This window comes from Salminus brasiliensis, chromosome 15 (genome assembly GCF_030463535.1).
Source record: "Salminus brasiliensis chromosome 15, fSalBra1.hap2, whole genome shotgun sequence".
Lineage (NCBI taxonomy): Eukaryota > Metazoa > Chordata > Actinopteri > Characiformes > Bryconidae > Salminus > Salminus brasiliensis.
In genome coordinates this window covers 31,493,436-31,505,935 of record NC_132892.1, presented here as the reverse complement: position 1 = coordinate 31,505,935, position 12,500 = coordinate 31,493,436, and the positions used below count along the sequence as shown (strand labels likewise).

Below are 12,500 nucleotides of genomic sequence, written 5' to 3'. Positions count from 1 at the left end.
AGCATTTTCCCATGTTCAGCCTGCTGCAGTTTAGCTCCACCCATTCCTTATGAAGGTATAATTAGACTACATTTTGACTACAGCCCAGACTACGTTTTGGATAAGTCATAGTGCAGGACAGCTTATTTGCATAAAAAAGTTTTTAAGGACTAATTATTTGTGGTTTTGGTTCCTAAAACTGCACATATGTCATAAGCGAATCTCCGAGAGGGCTTTAATGAAGAAGGTCAGAGGGATGTGAGAGAACGGAGATGAAACCAATGATGATGATAAGCGTACTTTTCACTTCTCTCTTTGTGCACCTGCACTGATGCCTAACTCCCTCTCCCTCTCTCTCTCTCTCTCTCTCTCTCTCTCTCTCTCTCTCTCTCTCTCTCTCTTTCTCTCTCTTAGTTCCAGTCCCAATGGAGGACATTGAGCACATGGCAGCTCTGTGTATGAAGGACCTGGATGATGAGGGAGATGATGATGGAGACCTGGAAGACGATGCTGATCTTCTGGTATTGAGAAAACACCCAAATCTCATCTAACGCCTGAGTTTACTCCGGTCATAATGTTCTCCCACCAGTCTAATAACTGCACATATATAACTCACATGCCAAGAGAATGTTAATTGATAAATAATTAGGAGCACAAAGAACAACCTAAAGCCAGAGGAATCCATGTGTGTGGACTGACACTGTGATGCTAAAGTACAGCCAAATCAGGTAAACATGTAATTAGACCTGATTCTGCTGACCACACAGAAGCAGCCCGGTCATCAGCTGTGCCAACAGAGCAAAACAGCACTGACCGAGCAAAAACTGACACTGTGATGTCAGCATTTCCAACAGTCTACAGTGTTTTATCCGCCCACATAAAAACACAGAAAGCTCCATTTTCAGAGACCTGACGTGCTGTTTTAGTGCGGATGGGAACCTACGAGAAGATCCACGTGTGGACAGGGCTTCAGAGTAGGTCTTTAGGGAGGGGCTGGCTGGTAGACTGGTTGCTAGTTCATTCTGGTTGGTTTCTTATTCCGTCCTCATTCTTTTGTTGTTGTTGTTGTTGTTGTGTTGTTGTTGTTTGTGTAATTCAGGCCGAGCTGAATGAGGTGTTGGAGGACGATGAAGAAGAAGCCGTTGCTAAACCAATGCCTGCCCCTACACCATCTCAGCACTCTAACCTGCCGTCCAAATCTACCCCAACTACCCCAAGTGGGACAGGTGGCCTGGAGTCCCGTCTCCAGGAGCGCATTGAAATGTACCAGACTGCCATCACCAATGCCAAAGCAGCCGGGGAGACCAGCAAGGCTCGCAGATACGATCGAGGCCTGAAGGTAGACCAATGGGCCTCCACTATAATATTTTCCAATGCGCTATCCGATCCAGATCCCGATCCGATCCAGACATGTTATAATAGATCAGGCATCGCTCCAATCCTTTGTTTTTACCGCTGTGTTCTAGCAGAGCAATCCCCAGTGTCCTCTAAGCGCCATTAACAGACTATGTTCCCAGCCAGCAGAGCCACCAAAACCATGTTCTCTGGTCACCTAGAGAAGTAGGCTAATGCAAACACCCTAGGTACTCTGATCGGATTGGCAGAAAAAAAAAACTGCATTGGGACATCCCTGGTAAAGAAATACAGCTTATGTCCAAATGTTTGTGGACTGCCTTTCTAATAAACACATTAAGCTTCTTTAAGTAGAGAAGAAGTACTGCCATTAGAATAGTACTCTCTGTAGCAGATAAACAACATGAACCTATTGGCACCATGCTGCCTAATGCCAGGTGTGGGCTAGAGGGGGTATAAATAAAGCCCCCTAGCATTGAGCTGTTGAGCAGTGGAAGAGCTGTGTTCTCTGGAGTGATGGATGCTGCCATCCAGTGTGTGTAGGATGAGCTGGGGAGGTGGGGTGGTGATCATCCAACATCCTGACCTCACCAACGCTCTTGTCGCTGAATGCAGAAAGACGCAGTTACTCCCAACAGATGCTGGATCAACTTTTTTTTTATGCCCTTAATTTCAGAAGAAACTATGACAGAGCAGGTGTCCCAATACTTTTGTCCATATAGTGTATCTGAGATCCAACTTAAAGTGATAGATTATTATAGCCACAGACACCCTAATTAAACCCACTCACACATCTGCACCATTAAAACATGGTTCTTTATGGAACCTAAAAAGGTTCTTCTGTGGCTCAGAGAACATGTTAAGCATTTTGAGATTGTCAGACGAAGTCTTTTAGAGATTACTTACCGAGTTTAGAGGTTTGAGGCGAGTGTGTGATGATTTAGACATGCAGTTAGAACGGAGCTAATTGGTGGACATAAGCGTCCATCACTTATTGACTACATTAGCCTCGTATCTCCAGTGCATAACTACACATTCAGAAACCATATCAACTAGTTTTTCATCAAACAGTCTTTAAAGGAGATCTGGAGGACCATCTTCAGAAACCGCACCACTAACTATCTGCAATTCTGTCATTTCAGACACTACAGTCAATGCTGGCATCTGTGAAAAAAGGTAAACCTATCAACGAGGAGGAAATCCCACCCCCTGTAGCCACCGGAGGCAAGCCCACCCCTGCACAGCAAGCTGAACCAATCAGAGAAAGGGAAGAGCCGGCCCCGGCATACACGCCACCGCAGCGGACTAATGAGAAGCCATTGCAGGATCCAAGGCCAGTAGCCCCGCCCAAGCCTCAGCTCCTACAGCCGCCCAATCAGAAAGCAGTGGCTAAAACACCAGAGACACCAGCGATATCGCCGTTAACCCCCAGCCAACCTAACGCCCAGCATTCAGGTACACCGACACACACACACACACACACACACACACACACACACACACACACAAGCACAAGCAATGTCGCTATCAACCCCCACAATGTACATAACCACAGTACACCTCCATACTGTAACAGTAACACAGAGAGAATTAGCATTAAGTGTGTGTGTGTGTGTGTGTGTGTGTGTGTGTGTGTGTGTGTGTGTGTTTAGATCTGAAGGCGAGCATATTGAGCCGACAGAGGGAGTATAAACTGGCTGCTATTCAGGCCAAACAGAGTGGAGACACAGATCTGGCCAAACAGCACTACCTCATCGCCAAGGTACCCACCCAGACCTTCACACATTATTCCACCCTATTGTGCAGAAGTTTTAGTCCCCTGTAAAAAATATTAGAATAAACACTAATAGTCGTGTTCATTAGAACATCTCCAAAGTTCTCCTCTCTCATGGAGTCTAGTATTATTTAGAGTTCTCCTCAGATCAACACCTGGTTTGGTGGTAAATCAGGGCTTAATGATGGTAAATCAGGTGAGCTGCTGCTGCTGCTGCTGCTGATGGAGTTGAACACATCCTCCACGCTGTGCTGGCTGGACTGGGGGGCGTCCAGGAGAAACCTGGAGGAACCGAGCTCTGTTCTTCAGACTAGCTCACCGACAAGATCTCACTACTTCCTTTCTTCAGAATGAGAAGCTCTTGTTTCTCCTGTTTACTGGATTTATGAGATCTGGAGCTTCTGCATTAGAAAACTGGGAGTAGGGGACTAAAACTTCTGCACAGTGTCTCAGTACTGTATGATGAGCTAGTCATGCGTATAGGTGGTGCAGAGCTGCCCGTGGTCTCTGATGTCTCTTGTTTTGTCTCTCAGAAACTGGACTCGGTGGTAGAGGCCGTTGACAGAGGAGAGCCGATGGACACCAGCTCACTGCCTCCCCCTCCTGGTCAGTCAATGTTATGACAAGTTGCATCGCAGTGCACTGCTTTATACTAGCCTGGGCTGGGCTGGGCTGGGCTGGGCTGGGCTGTTGAATGGGCATCTGTAACATGCAGGGTGTTTTGTTGCTGTTGAATCAAAACCTCGTATCAGGTATTTTACTTTTTTCCACTTTTCAATCTGTTGTATTTTCTATCGTGTCCAAATGTGATCATGAACGGACCAATAGAAACGCTCCAAACTGACTTAGAATATAGTTCTTTTACATTGACTTTCGTTTAAAGTTAAGAGGTTTCTTTCTGTTTCTGTAAAGTTGCAATTTTGAGGATTTATTTTTTGTAAGCCAACAATGATATGTTGGTGTAGGGTTGGGTGATATTCCCCAAAAGAACATTTTAGCAGTGATTTCACTCTCCAGAAACTGCTCTCCAGATCTGTAGATCTCCAGATCCAATACTGCTTAAGTTACTAGCGCCCCCTAGTGGTTCTGGCAGGAAACACACTATTGCAGTTTTGGTTCGTTTTTTTTTTTGTTCATGTTTACTTAAAATGAACTGCTCCGCTGCTGATTGAGCATTCTGATTTGGTTAGTCAAACTTTAGAAATACAAGTCTTTAATAATCTTTTTTTTATTATTTTGTTTTGCACTAAAATGAAAAGTTACCAGAGCTGATTATTATGTGTAAGGAATTATACAGTCGTTCAGTGTTCAAGAGGTACTGAAGGTGTCCACAGCAGACTGGAAATACATATTGTGACATTCTGTGGTGTAATTTATTTTAAGTAACAGTAAATATCATTAATATATTATTTCCCACTGTTGTAATGAATCATTTCATATTGTTATTTTTAGACATGGCTTCACTACTTGCTGCTGTATTTTGTTCATTTGTCCATTCCAATCCACAAACCCTAAAACTGATGATCCAATCATGCATCATGGCTTATTGTCATGATCAAATTTATCATATCAGTTCCTCCCTGTTCTTTTATCTCTCTCAATTCCTCAGGTCATGTTGTCATTGAGAAATCTCCTCCTCCTCCTCCTCAGTCTTCATCCACCAAACCAGCCGCTGCTCCTCCACCCAGTAGTGCACCAGCTTCAGATGCCCGTAAGTGTGTCTGTCTGTGTCTGTATGTGGGTCGGATTCTTGTGTTTGCTTGTTGTACACACTCGGCTCATAACACAGCAGAATGGAGGTCAGAAATTACAGCGGTGTATGTGTGTGTTTTCTAGCCCTTCCTGCTCCTCGTAACCTAGCAGAGGCCCTCCAGCAGCGCATGGACAAATACAAGAACGCAGCAGAAACAGCCAAAAGCAAAGGAGACGACCGCAAAGCACGCATGCACCAGCGAATCGTCAAGGTCTGAACTGAACTCCAGTCACAGATGAAGCAGTTCTTCAGAATCTGCTGCATTATAGCCTTTATTACTCATCCCAAAAGAACTGGGTGGAGCTCCACCATCCATCATTTCAGAGAACACAGTTCTTCCACTGCTCCACAGCTCCTCAATGCTGGGGGCCATATTTATACCCCTCTACTAGCCCACACCTGGCATTAGGCAGCATGGTGCCAATAGGGTCATGCTGTTAATCTGCTCTACATAGTCCTATTCTATTGGCAGTACTTCTTCTCTACAGAGACTAGATAAGCCGTTCGTGTGTGCATTTGCACATCTGTTTCAGCAGTGGGTGCAGCGTAAAGTAGCTGAATGCATTCATTAGAAGGGGTGTCCACAAAGTGTAGTGTAGTACTTTCTGTCTTTCTGACTAGCATGTGCTTCCTCCAAGTCACGTGAAGCTCCGCCTCGTCATTAGATGGTTGAATGCGCTTGCAGGTGAGCGCTTAGACAGCTGCGCCACCAGGTCCACTTCTAACCTTTATATGGCTTTATGTGCCAGAATAATAAAAAATATATAAATAATATATATATATATATATATATATATATATATATACAATCTCTTTAATGATTGGCTGCTGTGTGTAGCCCCTCATTCATGAAGCAATAAGGTCTAAAACTAGTGCTAATAACTTTAGCTTGAATGGGTGGGGCTAAATGTAATAGATGGATTTATGTAAATTAGTTGTTCAGATTAATCACAGTATATAGCAACACTGTCTTGACTTATGTGTGTGTGTGCGTGTGTGTATGTGTGTGTGTGTGAATCTAGCAATACCAAGATGCAATCAGAGCTCACAAGGCTGGACGTCCTGTCAACCTAGCAGAACTACCTGTGCCACCAGGTAACTCACGTGTGTGTGTGTGTGTGTGTGTGTGTGTGTGTGTGTATATATATGATACCTTTGTGGCTGTTTATGTGTGTGTGTCTAATGATGATGCCCCCCCCCCCCCCCCTTTCAGGCTGCCCCCCTCTACAGGGCTCGGAAAACAGTAATCAGAATTTTATGGGCGTCCTGGAGACTGCTGTGAAACTGGCCAATCAGGACGCGGATGCAGAGGATGGGGATGGATCTGAAGAGGAGGGGGCGAAGGTAACCCAAAATGCAGACCAGTTGGTCTCCCAGGCGGCAGTTTTACGCTGGAGCTCCGAGGCTAAAGTAGCTAACGAGCAGTGAAAGCTTACACCCCACCTATTGGCAGCATTTAGCGGTGGTGGGGTGGGTTTGCCGCCGATGGCTACAGGAGGTGGGACTTTCACAGACGTCAGCAGTGTCTTCATTTAGTCACTGATACCAGTTTTTGTCCAGATTTATTATTATTATTATTATTATTAATTTACTTGATAACATGTTAATATTATTAAAGCTGTAATGCTAATCAGTTTACGCTAGTTAGCTTTAAATACTTTAAACTCTAAACTGCTACGAATATCTTAAAGATGTTCAATCTAAATTAGAGTGATATTTACATTGCGTCCCTCCGACACCAAAATAATTAAAAAAAAAAAAGCTACAATGCTAATGTAGCTAACGGCTAATGGTGCTAGCTGCAGGCCCAAATCCTCACACACTCTCCACAAGCAGTGGAGGTGCTCAGTTATCTATAATAGTGCCTTCTGACAGTGTGTGACTCGCTGTTATCTAGAACATAGACTAAAGTTAGCTGCTGCTACAGCTTTGAGCTATGCTAACGTTCTTTAGTCCATGTTTATAGAGGACAGTGAGTCCTGCCGTGTCCGAGACTACGTGAGCGAGTCTAATGGAGATCACTGAACAGCTGTGCGGGACGATGTAGGCATGCAGTTAGCACCGTGCTAATTTGTGGGGTATAACTGTTAGTAGCTTGTAGCCTAAAAAAAACAAAACAGCACCAACCATGATGGCACGAGCGAGGATGTGTCTTCAGGTGTGTGATTATATAATAAAAATCATATTTTATGATGTTTGTGTTTATGCTCTTAGCCAGCAGTCCGGCCAGCCGCTCAGAAAACCCGAGCTCCAGCCCCTCCACAAGCCTCCTCCTCGCCTGCGGTGACCCCTACAGCGTCCACTGGCAACCCTAAACTGGGACCCAAATGTATGTATGTGTGTGTGTGTGTGAGAGAGAGATTGCAATTGCTAACCGATCATGTGATTAGTTAGTATTAAGCCCCTAAACACTAAAGGTCTGTATGCAAGTCTACTCCCTAATTGCTCAGCTAGTATCTACAGTAGAGGAGCTGGGCAGTAGTTGAGTCCTTCTACTGAATGGGTGCTATTTTTAACATTTCCTTTAAATCCACAACATGGATAAATATGTTCATCTTTCAAAAGAAGATATTTATCCATGCCTCATTAATTAAAATCCTCATTAATTTGAGCATTTTATATAGCGTATTTTGCTGCGGAACAGTTGAGCTTGATGGACCAAGTTCAGAACTTGCTTTCTGAACCTCTGGATGATGTCGTTTCAACTAACAGTGCATTATTTATAGACAAACAAATTCATGTGACGGGGTGGTAAGGCCAGCTGAGGGGTGCACACAAACCCTAACCTAATTTTTACAAGTGATAATGTTATTATTTTGGATACATATATTAATATAGATTAATAAAGGTTTAAAAAAATAATAATAATAATAATACAAAATATATATATATTTATTTATTTATTTATTTGTTGATATTTTGGATGCAAATGGCATGTGTGCCAAAACAGACAACTGTAGGGCTGGGCGATATGGTAAAAATACTAGATCACAATATTTAAAGACAGTTATGATACATGTAGAGTACAAGTAGAAGTACAAGTTCTGGTCCATCAAGCTCAACCCCACTACCCTGTTCCGCAACTCCTGTCACCCCACCCCCAAAAAATAAATAATAATAATAATAAAAAATAAATTATATATATATTGATGGGTGCTAGGTTAAGAACTGACCATATAACGAAGTGCAGTCATTTTAAGATGAAATCTGACAGCTGTTATGTATTATAGTAAATATGGCTCCTATGTCTGAATAAAAAAATGATCAAATAAATGAGGATTTTATTTAATAAAGCCTGAGGTGGATAAATATCTTTTTTTGGAGGAAAAGCATATTTATCCATGTTGTGGATTTAAAAGAAGTGTTGAAAATAGCATACATCATATTTATCACGATGCATGTAATCATAGACTAAAAAAACATCAGGAGTGACAGATTCTTATAAACTTCTATTCAGATCCTCTCCCGTACTGAAAACAGTGGTTTATACTCAACATCTGCTGCTCTTCATCTGATTAAACCTTCAGTCTAATTACACTGTTAGTAATGAACCCTGCAGCTGATCAGTGTTTATTAAGCACTAATATCCTTGATATGCTTAGAAAAGCTTATTGTGTATCGCGAACACATTTATCACGATACGATAAAATATTGTTGTATTGCCCAGCTCTGCTTGCCACATTTTGTTTTTACAATCATTTATATTTACAATCATTTTTTTTATTGTAAATATATATATATATATATATGTGTGTGTGTGTGTGTATGTGTGTGTGTGTGTGTGTGTGTAGCCCAGCAGCAGCTGGATTTCCTGCTGAGCCGGAGGCAGCAGTTTGTGAAGGCGGCTCTGCGCTCTAAACAGATGAAGGACGTTCAGGGAGCCGCTCAGCATCTCCGCAACGCGAAGGGTCTGGACAACATGATCGCTGCTACTAAAGGAGGCCTGCCTGTGGACATCAGCAAGGTGTGTGATGCCTTCTCTGCTCTGCTCCAGGGGTCTGGATTTACCTTTTAATTAGTCAGTATCTACTAATTACTCTACCTACTAATTATTCAGTAAGTAGTAATTATTCAGGGCCTGCTAATTATCCAGTATTTACTTATTCTTCAGAAAGACATCCAGTATTAATCATTATTTAGTATTTAGTAATGATTTAGTACTATCTAATTATTCAGTACATGCTAATTGTTCAGTATTTACTTATTCAGAAAGTATTAGACATCCAGTATTTATTGATTATTCAGTATTTATTTAGTACCTGCTAATTATTCAGAAAGTTTTAGACATTTAGTATTTACTAATTATTCAATTCGTAATACTTTTTGTTATTTGCTGTTACATACGTTATTATTCAATAAGTACTAATTACAGAGTATCTAATTATTATTCATTTAGTATGTTCAGTTAGACATTCAGTATTTACCAATATTTCATATATTTTCTTAAAGATTTAACATTTGCTAATTATTCAGGAAGTACTAGATACTCAGTATCTACTAATTATTCCATACCAAAGAATTATTCAATAAATTTAAATTATTCAGTATTCACTAATTATTCAGTACCCAAAAGAGTTACCAAACACTAGTCATTGTGACGTAACTGCAAGCAGGTCAATCATTTAGCAACACTGTGCTAACTAGAACATTGGCTACACCATCACAAGCATTTGCTATTTGCTATAAGCATATTTCCTTTTAATTAGGTTGTTAACTAAGTTAGAGAAAACCGGCGTTACCATTAGCCAAGATGCCCGTAACCTGATACAGCTGCTAGCTCTCCAAGCTCGAGGCAGCGAGCACAGCAGATGCAGCAGAATGAAATGAAAATCCCGCCTAAGAGAGGCATTTCAACTTTATTCTTGCAACAAACAGGGTTCATATGGGTCCTGGAAAACCTGGAAAGTCGTGGAAAATAAACATGCTAAAATCCAGTACTGAATAGTCCATGACAAATTACAAAATTGAAAAATAGTACTTCAAAGTAATGGAAAATATTGTAATGAGCTCCTGTGGTGATTTTATATTAATTTATTAAATAAAAATAAAACACAAGCTAGACTGGACAGTCTTTCAGCTACTAGCTCTGACTAAACATTCCTAAAAACATACACACATACATTGCTAATAACTAGAGCTGGGCAATATGACGATATTTTATCGCATCGTGATCAGCTGCAGGTTTCATTACTAACTGTGTAATTGGGTGTTAAATAATAATCACTGTATTCAGTATTTACTTATTATTCAGAAAGTATTAGACATCCAGTATTAATCATTATTTAGTCATTATTTAGTACCTGCTAATTATTCAGTATTTACTTATTATTCAGAAAGTATTAGACATCCAGTATTAATCATTATTTAGTAATTATTTAGTACCTGCTAATTATTCAGTATTTACTTATTATTCAGAAAGTATTAGACATCCAGTATTAATCATTATTTAGTCATTATTTAGTGCCTGCTAATTATTCAGTATTTACTTATTATTCAGAAAGTATTAGACATCCAGTATTAATCATTATTTAGTAAAAAAAAAGTACTTCAAGGTAATGGAATATTGTAATGAGCTCCTGTGGTGATTTTATATTAATTTATTAAATAAAAATAAAACACAAGCTAGCCTGGACAGTCTTTCAGCTACTAGCTCTGACTAAACATTCCCAAAAACAAAATATGGGAAAGTTTTTGGTAGTTTCCTGTAGTTTTTTGGTACTTGAAAAAAACATTGCTAATAACTAGAGCTGGGCAATATGACGATATTTTATCATATCATGATCAGCTGCAGGTTTCATTACTAACTGTGTAATTGGGGGTTGAAGAATAATCACTGTATTCAGTACGGGAGAGTATCTAAATAGTAGTTTATAAAAATCCGCCGCTACCAATGTTTTTAGTCTGTGATTTACACGTATTGTGATAAATATTGTGCGAAAATTTGGCGAAAAAAAAAAAGTCTTCAAATATCGTGATACAGTAATTTTCCCCATTTCGCCCAACCCTACTAACAGCACTGTAATCCTGCGCGGCGAGGGCGTAAGTGGCCGATATTGGGGATGGCTATTGTTAGGGCACTAGGTGTTAACGTCCCAGTAGCTACTATTTCTCCTAGCCAGCTTCCAGGTATAGGGAATTAGCTAGTTGTAGTAATTAGCTGACTGAGTTAATTCATTTAATAATGCTTAGCTATCTCCATTTGAAGCCTAGGATAACATGAGCTGATGTGTAGTAACCATTATCCAGTTAGCTAATGTTACCTGATGGAACTATGATCTTCTGATCTTATAATGAGGTTTTATTGCTTTATTTATTTATGTATTTGTTTGGTCTCCTAATTTCAATAATCCCCTCCCCCCGCAGGTGCCCGCCGCTCCGGTCAGCGAGGAGGATTACACGCTCTCTCGGTCTCGCTCTTCTCCTCTCTCTCCTCGCTCAGCCCAGCAGTATGCCCAGCTCATGGACCTCCTCAAGCAGCAGCATGAGGTTCGGTTATGGTCAATAAACACCATACAGCACATTAATAACACGCTGCTGTACCGCAGAGCTGGGCAATATGGCGATGTTTTATCGTATCATATCATATCAGTAAGCTTTTCTAAGCATATGGAGGAGACTGTTGGTGCTTAATAAACACAGATCAGCTGCAGGTTTCATTACTAACAGTGTGATTAGAGTTACTATGGTATTCAGTACAGGAGAGAATCTGAACAGTAGGTTATAAGAATCGGTAGATACTGATGTTTATAGTCTGTGACTACATGTAATCACGATACATGTAAAATATTGTGATACAGTATTTTTACCATATCGCCCAGCCCTATCGTAGAGTGACCGTATGATCTGGTGTCAAATAATCCTTATCAGCCCTAATCAGTTTCCTCTTGTACAGAAATGTCTGGGCTACTCTCAGCAGTTCACTCACATGGGCAGCGTGGCGGAGACTGCGAGGTGGGCTACACTTTCTTACTTTTTTTTTTTTTTTTGTGGACGCCCCTTCTAATCCATGCATTAGGCTACTTTAAGCTGCACCCATTGCTGACACAGATGTGCAGATGCACACACACACACACACACAGCCTGTCTAGTCCCTGTAGTCCCAATAGAATAGATAGTACACATGACCCTGTTGGCACCATGCTGCTGCCTGATGTCAGGCGTGGGCTAGAGGGGTATAATAAAGCCCCCCAGCATTGAGAAGAAGACCTGTGTTCTCTGGGATGATGGATGGTGGAGCTCCATCATATACTTCTGGGATGGGTTGGGAGTGAGGTGGGGTGGTGGTGGTGGTAATCATCCAGCATCTTGACCACATTCTTGTTGCTGAATGCAATCAAATCCTCACAGCAATGCTCCTCCAAAATAAGACAGTAGAGAAAGTTACTCCAACAAAAGCAGGATATGTTTTTTTAATACTCTTAAACAATGAATGAGCGGGTGTCCAAATACTTTTGTCCATGTAGTTTATACTCAGTTTCAGCCTTTAATGCAGAATAAACACAGTACATTTGGCTACAGTGATGTGTGTGTGTGTGTGTGTGTGTGTGTGTGTGTGTGTGTGTGTGTGTGTGTAGGTTTGAGAAGCTGGCGGAAGAGTGTATGAACAATATTGATCTGCTGAAGAAAGCTCACGCTAAAGGC

At 41.1% G+C, this 12,500-nt stretch overlaps 1 protein-coding gene across 2 annotated transcripts in view; it reads left to right on the top strand.

The window, feature by feature from the left end:
• Positions 1-12,500, top strand: part of cc2d1a (coiled-coil and C2 domain containing 1A) — a 29,764-nt gene that overhangs the window by 3,848 nt on the left and 13,416 nt on the right. For both annotated transcript variants that reach the window (XM_072656822.1, XM_072656823.1), the window contains exons 4-17: positions 394-500; positions 1,079-1,318; positions 2,475-2,787; positions 2,985-3,094; positions 3,640-3,712; positions 4,716-4,817; positions 4,943-5,070; positions 5,882-5,954; positions 6,073-6,203; positions 7,074-7,188; positions 8,651-8,823; positions 11,223-11,345; positions 11,752-11,810; positions 12,434-12,500. The exon at positions 12,434-12,500 is cut by the window's right edge and continues 50 nt beyond it. In XM_072656822.1, the coding sequence (XP_072512923.1) occupies positions 394-500; positions 1,079-1,318; positions 2,475-2,787; positions 2,985-3,094; positions 3,640-3,712; positions 4,716-4,817; positions 4,943-5,070; positions 5,882-5,954; positions 6,073-6,203; positions 7,074-7,188; positions 8,651-8,823; positions 11,223-11,345; positions 11,752-11,810; positions 12,434-12,500 (1,814 nt within the window). The remainder of the gene's footprint in view (positions 1-393; positions 501-1,078; positions 1,319-2,474; positions 2,788-2,984; positions 3,095-3,639; positions 3,713-4,715; positions 4,818-4,942; positions 5,071-5,881; positions 5,955-6,072; positions 6,204-7,073; positions 7,189-8,650; positions 8,824-11,222; positions 11,346-11,751; positions 11,811-12,433) is intronic.